Source organism: Pristis pectinata, chromosome 8 (assembly GCF_009764475.1).
Source record: "Pristis pectinata isolate sPriPec2 chromosome 8, sPriPec2.1.pri, whole genome shotgun sequence".
NCBI classification, from domain to species: Eukaryota; Metazoa; Chordata; class Chondrichthyes; order Rhinopristiformes; family Pristidae; genus Pristis; species Pristis pectinata.
Genome location: NC_067412.1, coordinates 65,650,797 through 65,667,754, shown reverse-complemented (window position 1 = coordinate 65,667,754; position 16,958 = coordinate 65,650,797). Strand labels below are relative to the sequence as shown.

General features: G+C 38.4%; 1 protein-coding gene across 1 annotated transcript in view; it reads right to left on the bottom strand.

The window, feature by feature from the left end:
• The window catches only part of chm (CHM Rab escort protein), an 84,290-nt gene that overhangs the window by 10,155 nt on the left and 57,177 nt on the right, over positions 1 to 16,958 (bottom strand). The window contains exons 10-13 of the mRNA XM_052021204.1: positions 10,517 to 10,621; positions 8,897 to 8,957; positions 7,789 to 7,885; positions 4,931 to 5,032 (exon numbers count right to left, since the gene is read on the bottom strand). Coding sequence (XP_051877164.1) covers positions 4,931 to 5,032; positions 7,789 to 7,885; positions 8,897 to 8,957; positions 10,517 to 10,621 — 365 coding nt within the window. The remainder of the gene's footprint in view (positions 1 to 4,930; positions 5,033 to 7,788; positions 7,886 to 8,896; positions 8,958 to 10,516; positions 10,622 to 16,958) is intronic.

The window sequence follows — 16,958 nt, the reverse complement described above, 5'->3', positions numbered from 1 at the left end:
AGGGCTGTCGAAGCTTGCAGAGGGATGTTGATAGGATGCAGAGCTGGGCTGACAAGTGGCAGATGGAGTTCAATCCAGAGAAGTGTGAGGTAGTACACTTTGGAAGGACAAACTCCAAGGTGGAGTACAAGGTAAATGGCAGGATTCTGGGCAGTGTGGAGGAGCAGAGGGATCTGGGGGTTCATATCCACAGATCACTGAAAGTCACCTCATAGGTTGATAGGGTAGTTAAGAAAGCTTATGCGATGTTAGCTTTCATAAGTAGGGGGATCGAGCTTAAGAGCCGTGAAGTGATGATGCAGCTTTACAAAACTCTGGCTAGACCACACTTGGAGTACTGTGTTCAGTTCTGGTCACCTCATTATAGGAAGGATGTGGAGGCATTGGAAAGGGTGCAGAGGAGATTTACCAGGATGCTGCCTGGATTAGAGAGTATGGATTATGAGGAGAGACTAAAGGATCTAGGGCTGTTCTCATTGGAAGAGGATGAGGGGAGACATGATAGAGGTATACAAGATATTGAGAGGAATAGATAGAGTGGACAGCCAGCACCTCTTTCCCAGGGCACCAATGCTCAAAACAAGAGGACATGGCTTTAAGGTAATGGGTGGGAAGTTCAATGGAGATGTCAGAGGGAGGTTTTTCACCCAGAGAGTGGTTGGTGCATGGAATGCGCTGCCTGGGGTGGTGGTGGAGGCTGATACATTGGACAAGTTCAAGAGATTGTTAGATAAGCACATGGAGGAATTTAAGTTAGAGGGATATGTGGGAGGAAGGGGTTAGAGAGTCTTAGATGTGGTTTGAAGGGCGGCGCAACATGGTGTGCCCAAGGGCCTGTATTGTTCTATGGTTCTGTTCGTTGAGAGCTTCCTGGAACCACATGGAGAGACCCAGTATAGTGCCAGGGCCAATCTACCACTGCCTTAACAATATTCAAAGATTCAGTTTCCATCATGCATTGAAGAGTTTGGGAGCTCCAAAAACTCAATACCTTCAAAAGAATTTTCACTTGATATATCTTGAATAATGACCTAGTTCCAGCTTCTCTCAAGAGGAACCATCCTCTCCATCCAATCTTGACCTCTCAGCATCTGATACATTTCAATCCAGTCCTCTTATTCTTCTAAACTTCAGTAGAAGTAGAGCCTATCTAATCTTCCTTCGTAAGACAACATGCCCAGTCCAAGTACTAGTCTAGTAAATGTTCTCTGAAATTCTTCCCATTTAGATAACAATTTTTAAATTTTTCCTGCCAAAACGAACGATTTCACATTTCCCCCACCCCCCCATCTCCATATCGTTGTCCGCCCACTTAATCCAAACATAGCCCTTTGTAGCTTCCTTATTTCCTCTTCACAATTTGCCATTTATCATCTCCTTGTTTTCTATTATTAATTCCTCATACTCAGTTTTAGATAAACGGTCACTTTGTTAGCTCTTACTGTCTAATTTTATATTTCTGGTTAGCTGTATCTCATACTCCATCATTTCCTTCATTAATAACCATCTGGTCATCTTTTTTCTGGCCACTCTTCTGACCTACCATCCATCTTTGTGCATGTACGTGCTTTTTCTTTAGGTTAGACAGCATTGTTGTATTTTTAAGTTAACCACAAATGTGGGTCCTCTACTTGGAATTTTATCTTTCTCATTGGAATGCATCTGTTCCATGCATCTGAAAAACCTTGCAAATGCCTACCATTGCATCTCCAATGGCATCCCTCAACCCAACTTGCCAGTTCATTTGAGCTAGCTCCTCTTATTCTCTCATAGTTGCCCTAAAAGTTTGAAATAATAGTCTTGGGCTCTTGCTCCTCCCCCTAAAACAATGCAAAATTAAAATCATACTTTGACTACTACTAGAGGTGCCTTCACAATGAGATTAATCGCATCTCATTGCACAATTCCAAGTTCAGTAAAAACTATTGTCTGGTTGACTCCAGAATATGTTACTTTGGAAAAACCATCCCAAAAACTATGAACTCCTAAATCTAGACTACCTTTGCCCATCTGAGTTTTCTGGCCTATACATAGATTAAAATCCTCTGCATCTTTCTGAAAAGCTCTCATATTTCTTCTTTTACTCTGCTCCACCATTTGGCTATCATTAGAGGGCTGTATGCCTTTCCTACAAATGAATTCTTGCCTTTAATATTCTTCATCTTCATCCAAACTGCTTTCTCATCTTGATTTCCTGAACTTAGCACAATAGGGAGACATTGATCTATGCCTGATTAATTAACAGAGACACTCCTCCACTTTCTCCTAGATTCCTGTCCTTCCTAAATGTCATGTACCCTTTAATTCTAACACATCATCCTGTAGCCATGTCTCTCTAATGGTCGTCAGATCATATTTCTATTTGCTTTCTCAGTTCATTTGTTTTGCTTTGATTGCTAAATAGACTCAGGTACAAAGCCTTAAGTTTTGTCCTTTTATTATTTCTGTAACCTTAAGCTTCACCTATCAATTTACTCTTAAACTTGTACACTCTATCCCTCCCAGCAACCCTAAGTTCATGCTCTGCCATTGTCCATGCCGAGTCCAGTGGTGAAGCATACCGATTTACTAGCTCAAACCAGAGAGCAAATTTGGCACTTCCACATCTGGTTATGTCTGCACAGAATTCCCAAACTTCCTCTTCCTCCTCCACCCACCCACCCCCCCCCCCCCCTCCCCCCCCCCCCCCCCCCCCCCCTCCCCCCCCACATTTATAGGATTAAGACAGAGAAACAAAGGACTGCAAATCCTGGAATCTAGATGAAAAACACTAATGTTGGAGGAACTCAGCAGGCCAGGCACAGGCAGTCAACGTTTTGAGTCGGGACCCTTCTGCAGAAGGATACCAACCCAAAACGTTGACTGCCTGCTTTTCTCCACAGACGTTGCCTGACCTGAAGTTCATCCAGCATCATAGTGTTTTTCATATAGGATTAAGATGGTAGTTTGCCACAGATTCAGTCATACTCCTAAATTTGGCTACTCCATGCCAATCATGTACAGGGAAATAGACTAATTTTTTTTAGTTGGTAGATGCTCAGAACATCCCAGGCGTATCACAATTGATGCAAAGTTTCTGCTCTCCTTCTCCCAACATGCTGAATAGCAAGCCTCATACCAAACCAGCATAAGTTTTCAATTTCTTTGTTTATAGAGATCTAATGAAACACCATTTTCATAAAACATATGAATGAATTATAGCAATAAGCATAATTGAATCCATTATATCAGAATTGCATTTATAAAAGAATGACTGAAAAAGGCAAGGCAGAGGGGGAGAAAAAAAATGACTGAATACTGCTGCAATAGCACGTCATTTTTATGCGAATGTGTTCTCATTAAAATGTAACCAGAACAACAATTATGACCCCAGGTGTTGTACATAATGTCTAGCTTTGGAGTGTGAAGTGATTGCTTCATTATGTGCATGAGTTATTGATGTGTTAGCGTATGCGATTACTGTAATGTCACGTCAGAAGTTCACGTTGAGGAAGTCAGGTTCCAGAATAGTATTATCTGGTTCACTCTTCATATCTCTTTCAAGATCGTTAGTTATAAGCTTCTAAATTGTTTCCAGCCCCATGAGTGTATCACATTAGCTGGTAACTCCTTTTTGTAATCTTACTTCTTGTGCAATTATGTCTCATAATAATGAAACTTTAGTCGATATTTGCTTCTGATTACAGGCCTCTGGAGACCAGCTCAGAATTACAGTAGACCAGTATTTTGACAGTAAAAATACAAACTCTATGATTTTATAAAGTGAACATTGCATCAATGCATTGACCAGAAGAGCCACAAAACTTTAATAAAAGGTTCTCAGTTTCATCCATGCCCAGTTCAGTTTGATTTCAACTGAAGTAACAGCATGAATAAGGTCAAAGTGTCAAGCGTTAGTCTTAATTTCAATGAAAGCCCCATTTACATGAACAGGATTGTTGCTCATCTTATGCCAAAGTCATTGTGACCAACTGTGAGAAGTTCTAGGGAAAAATTCCCAGTGTTGTTAGGGGGATAGTATAGTCAGGGGAATAGACACAATTCTCTGTTGCATGATCAAGAGTCCTGAAGGCTGTGTTGCCTGCCTAGTGCCCGGGACAAGTCATCCAACCTGCAGAGGAATTTAGAGTGGGAGGGGAAAGATCCAGTTGTCATGGTCCATGTGGGTACCAACGACGTAGGTAGAACAAGGAAAGAGATTCTGTTGAGGGAATTTGAGCAGCTGGGGACTAAATTAAAAAGCAGAACCAAAAAGGTAATAATCTCTGGGTTGCTACCTGAGCGACGTGCAAATTGGCACAGGATCAATAAGATCAGAGGGTTAAATGCGTGGCTCAAAGACTGGTGTGGGAGAAGTCTGTTTGAATTTGTGGGACATTGGAACCAGTATTGGGGAAGGAGGGAGCTGTTCCGATGGGACGGACTCCACCTGAACCACACTGGGACCAGGGTCCTGGCGAATGGCAGAACTGGGGCTGTAGATAGGGCTTTAAGCTAAATAGTAGAGGGGTGGGCTCACCCACAACATCACCTATCTTCCAGGTACCCACCTTCTTACAGAATTATTACTGGACGAGCCATGTAAATAATATAACTACAAAAGGAGTAATTCTTCAATGACTTCCTCTGACTTCCCAAAACCTTTTCACCAACTTCTTGCACAAGTCAACCACCTACATGTTTCCCTCAAGGCCAGACATCTTGAATTGGACACATCACTGAGGCTATGGCAAGATCCTGGAACCTTATCTCAAGAGAACACCTTCCTAACATGGCCTGTAAAGTCTCATAATGGTGACTGACCACCACCTTCCATGGTAATCACAGATGCTAGCAACCTTCATGTCTCATATACAAATAGAAAAATAGAGTACGAGAACATAAATGTCCACTTAGTCATGGTCTGCAGAGAATAAAGTTGAATTCATACCATTTTCTTCATTTTCACTGTATTGTGTGAAAAGTCTAGATATCACAGGCTCCAAGTCTTCTTTGGCAGATCCATTCGATGGACAAGTTAAGTGGACCAAATCTATTTGCAAATGAAATAAATGCACCAATTACAGAAGCATTTAAAATGGATAAAAATGTAAGCAACTTAACTAAGAAAATTTTCCAAACTGTGTTCTAACACTATGATCAAATTTTTCATTTAACATATAGATAATGTAATTTGAAGATTTTACTTAATCTGCAATGTTCATTTGTTTTTTTGGTATTGCCAATTTGCACAGGTTTAATAATTTTGCACTTTGAAGCAAGTCACGCTGTGGTTTCAGCACCTACTCCTCCAATAGTTCATATAGGTCTTGAACGTCCTAAGCAATGGAAGCTTACACATCAAGGTTAGACATCCAATTTATGGTGAAGCTCTTGGTATAGGCAACTTTATTAGTCACTATGAGAGATTCATGTACATAGGATTCCTTGAGATGAAACCTCATAAAAAGCATTATTTATTGGCTAAAATGAACACTGTAAATTTAGAAACATAAATGCTTGACATCTCAAATTCAAGACAATGTTTGTGTACTTGGTCACTAGCGTAATATTGTGAGCAACTACAACTGGAAGTTTAAGTGAAACAAAGGTAATGAGGTTCCAAATACTTTGATGCTGTAAATGAACTGTGTGCACAGAAAATCCCACAGTACATAAAAAAAGTTACATTAAATCATTAAATTCCAATTCCAAAATTATACAAAACTATGTTCTGGAAAGTGTATGCCTAGCTATTATCATTTTATTTTAATGAAAAAAATTGCATGCATTTTAAAAGAGATCCCAAACCTATGATTTCCCATTATACAAAATATTGAAATATAGATTAAAGCGGCCCTAAGTTGCATCTTGGTGAACCATGTAGACCTAACATTTACTTGTGTTCCTGGCAACAAAAAGTACAAGCAGTTGAGGAAAAAAAATTGTTTTATCTCGTACCTGCTTCCTAGCTGCCTTCATGGAACATGGGGCCATGGGGTCACGGATGGGCCAGGGCTTTTGTCTTTGAAGGGGTAGAAGTTGGGCAGGTCAATGCAACTTCTCCCACATGCTGCTTAGTGCAGTGAGGAGGGAGGGAGGGAGGGAGGGAGGGAGGGAGGGAGGGAGGGAGGGAGGGAGGGAGGGAGGGAGGGAGGGAGGGAGGGAGGGAGGGAGGGAGGAAGGAAGGAAGGAAGAGGAAGAGGAAGAGGAGGAGGAGGAGGAGGAGACGACCCAACAAACAGGCTCCATGAGGTGGGACAGGTGTTTGCTCAGAGCTTTTATAAAATATCAATTTCTGCATCTAGTTGAACCTTTGAGTGTGGGGGAAGCAAATCAAGGGCAAAGTTAATTCTGATTAAAAATCTATACTTTTCATCTGTTAGGATACAACTTGCAAGAATGTTCCAAGCTAGCGTTATTCTCAAACAATAATGGACAATGATAACAATGTAGTGGACTACCAAGATGAGTTTACTCAATGCTTGCAGTGATAATGTAGTGTAATGCAATACAAACTGTTTTGGACAGTGTGAAGTCCTGCATTTACTATTTACTTGGAGGGACAGTAGCTGTTGATGTTTGACTGGATGGCAAAGCATAATTGGTTCACCACTTAAGCACTTTAAGGTACAAGAGCATTGTTACTTAGCTGAAGATATACTATTTCTGTTAATAGTTGAAGTGGCAAATTACTTTGCCTATTTAATTGCTCACTTGCAAATTGTTCATTACTGTACAAGCACATCCCTGGATTTTCAGAGTTACAGTTCAGGACTGTATTACTGTTCATTTATGACCATTGCTGTGTACTGCAATTTACATTGTGTGACAATGCATAACGTTCTTCATAAGAGATTTGTAAAGTTATTTAAAGATTTATACCTCAAAGGTATATATAAGGTTTCTATACTATTCACATTTTAGCAAAGCACAGAAATGCTAGTTTTGCTTTTCCTCAATTGTTCCACTTTTATTCTATATGTTACAGATATTTTATGGACCAATTCCTTCAAACATTCAAAGGAGCCTTTTAAAAAACAAAAGGCAACGAGCTATGTCAAAGGAAGTTTGGTTGATAATAACTGAATGATTTAATGGTTCAAAATAAGGAATAGTTCAGAGTTTATTCTTCAGATTCTGCTTAGTTATCAGGGGCCTTCATCAGATATTCCTTGAAGTGGAAGAAACAGTGTTGGGTTACTGCACAAAACATCCCCATCAACAATGACAGCATACTGCCTTAGGCTTTCAACATGGGGGTGGTGGTGGTGATGATGAGAATCTAATTTCCTTTATTGCAAAATGCCTAATACCACAAAAACTTTTTACACAATTGAACAATAAATCAAAAATAATCACTATATTTTATAGCACTTCATACTGTCTTTACATTCTGCCCTCTGCAGAAGCCTGCCACATCAGTTTCTATTATCCAACACGTTTTAGTCATTCAGGTATGACTGAATTAGTAACAGCAGCTGAAGCCATTTGTCATGTAATGCTCTCCTAGCAGGAAGAGCAATGATTTCAGTTCATGATTCGATCATTTGAGTCATATTTTCAGGGCAAGTGAAAGACTTCAGTTCCAGTCAGCTGGCAACTCTGATTACATGTGTGTAATCTTCAGAACACATGATCTGGGGCTTGAAGCATAAATGAATTAATCTTCAATAATCATTGACCAGGGTAAATCACTTGGTTAAAAATCAATTTAAATATGAAAATAATACAGCAAACAGGATTAGATATTGATTTCAAAACAAAATAGCCATTTGCTGGGGAAGTAAATGTAAAATCCTAACTTACAGGTGCCCTGTGGACAGGTCATTGAAGATGGACAGAGTTCAATGATTCGTACAGATGGTTGGCAATCCCCCACTGCAGGCAGAGTCAAAATAGAAATCTGTAAAAATCGGTGTATATGGTTAGTGATTGAGTGCAAACAAAAGGTCGCATTGTCCGCATGATAATCTTGTATTGGAATTTGCATGGTTGCTCCACTGTCATTTATGGCACCTTGCAGTACACAACTGATCTGTCATGATGGCCTGCTTCAGATTTGCTTCATTGCATAGTACTTAGATGAACTTTGGAATACAGCTGTACCAAACAAAATACCCGAAACATGCTTCAAACTTGCAAGTTCCCTAATCAGTAATACTATCGACATTGTTCTTTGCTAAGTAGGTATGAAGGCACTAATTTTATAAATACCTTACAGTAATAACAATTTCATTTGTGAGATGAGGAAGATGGGGCACAACATCTCTTCCAGGATAGCTGACTGTTGTCTGCTTTAATGGTTTAATCTTGGTATATAAAATATTTATAACTGTAGAGTGATTAAAAAAAAAGGATAGATGAGGAAGGCTCACCCATCCAAAATACCCTTCAATCACAGCATCCAAAATTTCCTGAACATTTCCATAATTTTCACATCTGTATACTAGCTAGAAAACCATCCCATGTATTTAAAGACATCAGTTTCTGGATTTGGACCTTTGGGATTGACTACCCCATAAAAGGTCTTTTAGCAGGCATATTTGCAAGACTTTGACCATGTATAATGTATCCTCTTATTTACTAGGTAGCACATACGCATTCCTCAGATGTTCTAGTGATCAATACTGCAGTACCCAGAATGTCTAAAACATTAAAAACTATAAACACTCAAACTGGGTTAAGGTTTCCATTAACAGGTGCTGTCCTATACACTTAAACTTAATCTTTGTAAAAGTATGCACATGATTAGAAAAAAGCATTTTGTCCGCATTTAGTAATGCAGCTTTTAAACAGTTTTCATTATATTAAAGCTAATTATCCAGCTATCAGAATAATATTTTTGAAAGGCTACTTGCTAATATTTCAATATACATAAATTATGATATTGAACAGGCTTCGTAAATGCCACTACCTGCTCAGAGTCAGACTTCAAGATGGATGAATCGGTGATGAGAACAGCTCTCGAAATGTACCTGATAAAAGATAATTACAACAATATAGAACTAAAAAGACTAAAATAAATGACATGTAGTAGCATAGATGCAACAACTAGTATAACCACATTACAAGATGTCGATGGTTAACCTTTTCCAAATTAAAATTAAGGACTTCCATTGCAGAAAGTGAAAATGAGTAACAAACAATGACTCTTTCAAATGTCCAATGATTATATACACTTGGTAGGTTTTTCCATTCATAATTCAGATTCAATGCTTCTCTTGCCAAGTAATTTTCTCTTCCTCAACCAGTGTTTCTGGATTGAGGATGACTCATTTCCACTCCAGTTCCATGGGTTCTAGGATGGCCTATGATCCCAATGTGAGATGCACATACTCTGTTAAAAGTGGGGTAGATAGCTCTTGATCAGGTATGTGGGTAATTTGGAACTGGTGTGCTCCGTCATTTATGCTGGGCTTCCAATGAGTAGACTCAAAGTTCTCAATGCCATCCAAAATATTCTTCCATTGTGAGTAGTCATGAACCAGGGATCCCTATAAATTGGAGAATATTCTAATATTTGACAATTGAAAACATGCTTGAATCTTTTGCTTTAACTGGTAATCTCATTTCAACCTGTGGATTTGGAGGATTTTGCTTTGGTGGTCTCTCCGTTGCTGAGGTACCCTTTGCAAGTATTTCACATGTCAGAAGCACAGACCAGTGAAAAGATCATTTCTGTTTAGTAGGCCACAGACGTGGTGGATGAGGCTTTGATTTTCAAATGCTCTTTTCCGAAGATGGCCAAAATTTGTGCTAATGCATTGTACATGCTAATGAATTTCACTATCAGCATTTGCCTTCATTGAGGGTTGTCTCCCAAGATCAGGAAGCCATCCATGTTTTTCCAGGGTCTCCCTGTGGACCAGAGGGTGGTGTTTTACAGTGGGACAGGATGGTGCAACACTCAGTTTTGCAGATATTAAGCCTCATTCTCTTGCATCCTATAGTGAAAGGGTGGATGACTTGGAGCTCTGTTTCCAAAGGTGTGCACACACATCATCTGCGTACTGCAGCTTGACTACAGTTGACGTGATCTTGCTGGAAGGGGGAGGTGCAGTATCGTAGGAAGGAAGACTGGAGAAGAGTGTTGGGCAATGACAGAGCCTTACATGACACCATTCTACTCTGGGACTGGAACTGTTGTGAACTGATTAAGATCATGGTTTGCATGCCATCATCTACACAATGGTAAACTACAAATACAGAAGTACATATCATGTGATCCCAAGCACATTACAACCACGTAACATACTTCCACACCCACAGTTAATTTTTGATGCTCATTTTTCCTTCTTAATCTCCAGTTTCTACATTAGGATCTCTATGCATTTTTAATTACCATTAAAATTTTGCCACACTTTTGCACATCATAAAATGAAACTTTCTTTTTTCCTCAATCAATTAAATTTTGTTGAACACATTTTCTTTTAAATTACAATTTACTCAAAATGGTCAATTTTAGATAGGAAAATATATCTGATATTTGGCAGTTTAATAGGAATACCTGAAAGAACAATGTGATAGTCCTTACCTGTACTGGAGATTTTTAGTATTTCTTTCAGGTAGATAGCCATCATTCACAATAAAATATTCACAGGTTATGCGATGGCCATTACTGTCAACTACAGCTTTACATCTGCAAATTAACACATAATGTAGGAAACTAGGTAAGTTGGGTAATTATTCACAAACTACAGGGAACTCAACAAAAAAATAAAACTTGTGCAAGAAAATACAAAATAATGAAATAATGACAATTCTCATTTATATTAAATGTCTAACCTGATATTTTGCCAACCTGAATTTGTGAAATCTTACAGTAAAGTTGGTTCAAACTGTAAATATGGCATGTTGACATACTGATAGTAAAATTAATCAGTGATATTCATGAATTTCTATTCTCAGATTCTAAACAACTGAAATTACTGATGAATTGTTTATACAACAAAGAACCAGACCACAGTAGGAGTGTGGATTCCAGGGAATCTGAACTGTATATAAGCAAAAGGTGATCACGTAGCAGAATTTACATTTAAATGTTTGAAAGATTGTTCCTAAATCTGCAGGATGATTAAATTTCAAAAATTACATTCACTAGTATACTGATAATTTCAGATCTCTGGAAGCTTTCCCCAAAACGTTTGAATTATGAGGAATCCAACTTGTGACTTCCTCGCCATGCACTGCTTGTAGATATAGACCTTGTTGTCTAACAGATGCAATACATTTTCTTCAAATGGCTAATTATCCAGACCAATGAATGCAAGTGACCATCCTCCAGAGAAATAATTCACCTTACAGAAAAATGCATCCCATAAGGGAAGATAGATGTACAAAGATATTCATATGCAAAACATTTTCAAAAAAATTAAAGCTGTGAAACAGATCATTCTACCAACCCCAAATCCATTTACCAGGTGTGTTTTGATTGAGCTAAATTTGCAACACAGATCTCCAGACATTTTCTATTACTCTATGAATAGGATACATTTTAAAACAAAATGCTGCAGGTTTGTTTACCCTAAAATTGTAAACATACTGACATTAAGATAGGCATGGATCAAATAACAGTAGAAAACAAAGATGATATATCCAATTCTATCCAGAAATGGTTTCATCACCAGATTTATTAAACCGAATGTGACCAAATGTTCTTCTCTTAATCAAGTCCTTCTGCACATTGGATGACTAGGAATTACCAATTTCCCAAAAACTTCCCACAAGGATGAACATGGCATTTACTGGATTAATGACAAATTTATATTCAAGTTCAATTTTACTTATACACGTGCCCTCTGATTTACAGAGGAAAAAAACTCTACATGAAAATAACTTCCATTATTTGGCATCATTGCCACCCCCATTTTCTCCAAGAATATTTAACTTACTTCCTTACTTCAGAGAGAAATTCTAAAAGTTACTTATAATTTAGTTGATAATAATCCTATCACGAACAAATGAGTTTTACTTCCTTGAATTTATATTTTACCAACCAGTGTAACTACTTGATATTTCCCATAAAAAGTACTCAGCAGACCAAGCCGCATATGTCGTCATGCGAGATAGTAACTGTCTTCTCTTCACAGATTCTACCTGACCTGCTGAGAACTACAAGAATTGTTTTTATTTCAATTCCAGCATCAGAGTATTTTGCTTTTGAATTACCCATATTTTCCCACACTATGGCTATTAATATTCTTTAACTTATTACATTTACACCCTTTACTCTCCCAATTCAAGCTTTCCAATTTTTAATATTTGGCAATGAATTATGCTTAACCTTGAAACTCTGTGATAACTTTCACTTTACAATTGAAATGGCCCATACTTTAATGTGATTTTGTTATAAGCACTCTGAAGCATATAACATATACATTTAGAATGAAGACAGAAGAGTGTAGATGTTGAACTCTGGAGCAACAAACAATCTGATGCAGGGTTTCGACCGGAAACAATAATTCCTTCTCCTTTCCCTGCGCCACCCCCCCAGAAGATTTTCAACCAGAGTTCCTCCAGCAGTTTGTTTGTTGCTACACATTTAGAATATTTACAATCCAAAATACCCTTATTATTCTAATTCTGTATAATTGGAATCAATAGTACTGCTGATTATTTGGATAAATTATCCAAATTACTATTTTCTCTTTTTTTTAAATATACCAACCACTTCTAGTTCATTGAAAATATCTGTGACTCATCACATTGTATTTTGCTCAAACGCTTTATGGAAAAATTAACCCTTTAAAACATACACAGATAAAAATGTCAATATTCAGAATTTGTTAATTTGTCTGATGGGAGAAACACACAAGGTGTCAAGAAGCATTTCTCAGGGAAACACCTCCAACTGTTATGGAATATGAAATCGCCACGTTATGGAAATTCAGTCTTATGAATTCACAAAATCAAAAATTTGCAGAATTCACGAATCCAAACATTTGAGATACAGAATAAATTTAGCTCCTATGGAATACATTTAAAATAAACACAAAATGCAAAGGAAATAGTCTATTTTTAGTTTTCTTGACACATGCACAGATAGTGAAGCATTTTTTAAAAAAAACTGCAGTAGGTTCATTATGCTGTCCATAGTTCATACCACACAAGGATTTTCCATATAATTGATGCCTGAAGATATCTGAAAAAGGGCCAGCAAGTTTAAGTGCAAGTTGTAAACCTACATAAACACTTACTTGTTGAAAGTTAGATCATTAAACTATCTTACCTATATTTGAAATGTGTTTAAAAATGCACATCTCCATTCAAAATGAAGGCTGGAAGGTGATAAGCATCTGCAGTTGCTCCTAGACTAAGAATTCACAATTGTGATCCCCGTGTCTTTTACTTATGAAAACACTGAGAAGGGAAGGTGTTTTCCAGATCGTAGATACAAGGTCCACCTAGTGGGTGGATGACGACCCAAGTACCAACAAAATGTGCTTCTTGCTGAATAAAAGTCAAAGCAGTGTTTTGATAAAATGAGGGTTGAAAGATGACAGGAATTTATGCACGAGGTTAATCTTGCATGATTCATCTTGTGTCCTCCAGATACCTGAAAATATGTAGTTTGGGTGTAGGGCTGGGGCTGTAGGCAGAGGAAAATAGATTCTTGTAACCCAATGACTCTTACAAGAATGGAAGTGTTATGGACTAGGTTACTATTGGTGAATATCCCTTTAAGATAGAGCAAAGTGGTGTGTGTGGGGCGTGGTTACGACAACAGAAGATGAAGGAGGACGTAATGACGTTTGGGGAGGGGGAGGGGCTGCTAGTCTCTAATCAATGGATGAAAAACAATAACTGTGTCTGTCACTACAATTCACATATGGATTTTTGGAGTGATCCGGTGGAGTTCACTTTGTTGTTAACCTGTAGAGGGAAACAGATATTTGTGTGGACAGCCATATCATCTCGGATGCTTTTCGGGGTGGCAGATACTTCGGAACAAAGCAGTGGAATTCACTTTGTTGTTGACCTGTAGAAGGAAACAGGTATTTGTGTGGATGGCCATGATTCGAGTGCCTATCGGGGTGAGGAAGATGCTGTGGAGTGGTCACTGCTGAGTAAATACTGAGGTGTTGTTTGGGTTCCAAAGTGGAACATTTGGATTTCCTAATTACTCTCTATTTTCTCTCTACACCTACGTCTTGTCTTCCATCAACGGTAGTTTTGAAGAAGCCTTTGCTCACGTTTCACCTTATGGCTTGCTGAATTGAACTTTGAAAACTATTCCTGGACTTGGAGTTTGGGAGTTTGCCACACTCACACACACACACACTACGAGTTTAGTTTTTGGGGTTAATGTTTAAGATTTAACATTTTTACTTTTATTTTTCTTTTTCGCCACTTCCAGTCCCTCCAGGGTTGGTCACTCCAAAAATGCATCAATATCCATTGCTGCTGGTTTCCACACACAAGCCAATCAAAAACAATTTTATCAGACCGACCATAATCAGTCATCCACTAAGACCCCAATTTGTTCAAACTCAGACCTCTAGTACCAGTCTTGAGTTCGACTTCAGACCACCCTCGTTAATCTTTTGGGCCAAAGGGCCTGTATTGTGCTGTATTGTTCTATGGTTCTAATCTTGGGATCTATCCCTGACGAGCCCCCAATTTTGTTATGAACCAGCAACAAAAGAAACACACCAAGTCATGCATCAGTGTTAAAAACTACTTTATTAATAACTACTTATGATAATAAGAAAAATAAAAGTAAAAATGTTAGCATGTTAGAAGTAAAAATGTTAAATCTTAAACATTAACCCCAAAAACTAAACTCAGTGTGTTTGGCAAACTCCCAAACTCCAAGTCCAGGAATAGTTTTCAAAGTTCAGTTCAGCAAGCCATAAGGTGAAACGTGAACAAAGGCTTCTTCAAAACCACCACTGACTGAAGATAAGATGTAGGTGCAGGGAGAAAAGAGAGAGTAATTATGAAATCCACATGTTCCACTTTGGAACCCAAACCATACCTCAGTGTTTACTCAGCAGCGACTACTCCACTGCATCTTCCTCACCCGAGAGGCACTCGAATCGCGGCTGTCCACACAGATACCCGTTTCCTTCTACAGGTCAACAACAAAGTGAACTCCACTGCTTTGTTCCGAAGCATCTGCCACCCCGAAAAGCATCCGAGATCTGGCCGTCCACACAAATACCCGTTTCCCTCTACAGGTTAACGACAAAGTGGACTTCACCGGATTACTCCAAAAATCCATATGTGGATTGTAGTGACAGACACAGTTATTGTTTTTCATCCATTGATAGAGACTAGCAGGCTGGTTTCTCTCTCTCTCCTCCGACTGACTGCTTCAAAAACGTCATTATGTCCTTCATCTTCTGTTGTTGTAACCATGCCACACACACACACACCACTATGCTATTTTAAAGGGACATTCACCAATAGTAACCTAGTCCGTAACAGGAAGGAAAACAGAAATCAAAAATATTTTTGGTCAATTTTTGAAAATATTTGAAAAAATAAAGGATATTAATGGTTTACATCATTTCAGTAGCAATGGCAAGTAGCTCCATTTCCCACCTTATACATGGATTGCTTTATTTATATATTTCTATTTTAACCAAGCTTACTGCTTCCAGATTTCCTACTGCCTGCTAGGTTTATAATTAGTTTAAAACTTGAACTACCTTTGAGTCTTTTTCCGAAATGCTTTACACCTCAGTAATGGTCTTCTATATATTACTTGTTCAGATGATCCAAGAGAAAATGACAGTTTATTTTCTTCAACTGTTAAAGGATACCCTGAAGAAAATCATAACAACTGTACATATGAACTTTTTAATGTTCATACCTTTTTCTTGTGGTAGGTTTGAATGTTGCAACAACTAAATGCATGAGGGAAAGGAAGTTGGGATAATTCACCCTTCTATTCACTGCCACCAGCCTTAAATTTGCAAATGATTGTGGTTCCTTCTCTGCTAGCAAAATTTAAATTTCTTCTTCCACTGTATCAACATTGGACCTTAAAATCAACAGTTACCCTTCTATCCTGATAATGCAATAATTCAATTGCTTATTTTCTTATATGTGGTTGTCAGTTACATTTCAACCTGAAACACAAACAGAAAGCAACAATGGAACAATTTTCTTCATACATCTTAATACCTTGTACCTGATTGACTGGTGTCAAAGATGTTGTTCCATCAGTTCAATTGTTTGCATTAAACATTTACAACTACTGAAGCTGAAGAAATGAGCCATAAACATTCCTTCAAATTCACTCTTTTAGCTCTGTGACCACAGATTTGAAGGTTGCACGCATTCTTCTCAAGCACTGCAGCCTTTGAAGCACCTTTAGTGGGTCTCCCCATTTCCGACTCAAAAATAGGGAGGGGATGTGAAATAAAGAGCGACTGCTTCTTAAAGGCTTGCCCCGAGCTCGGGGTGGGAAGATATTGTGCAGTACTTATCAATGGCAAATGATTTCCTCAGTCATTTGTCAAAATTTGGCTCCAATTTGACTGCAGTCACAGAGAAGCAATGATGTCCTCTTCTTTATCAATGGCCAAACTTCCAAGAAAATTTGACAGTAACAATGGATAAAAGGTGCTCAAGTGCATCAATGGCAGAAGCATTAAAAACAAAACCTTACACTTTCTCCTGCAGAGCTGCTGTTTTCTTCACCAGTACAATCATGGGAAGATAAAATTCCTCTTCCCATCCTCCTCATACTTGGAGGGTTTTACTATGCGATATTAGATACTTGGAAGTCCTGCTTTCCTTACATGTTATACCTGGGATGATCAAACCAAGACTGAAAATTAAAAGGGCCATATGATACTTGGCCTTAATTCCCTCCGGGGCTGGGCAGGAGGGAAGAACAAATTATTTGCAATGTCGACTCGGGCTGCCACATGACCAACTCCTACTCTTATTTCCTATATTACCTTCTGCAATATACTATCACTTATACCATTACTGGAAGATGGACTGGTGGTGGGAGGTGTGGA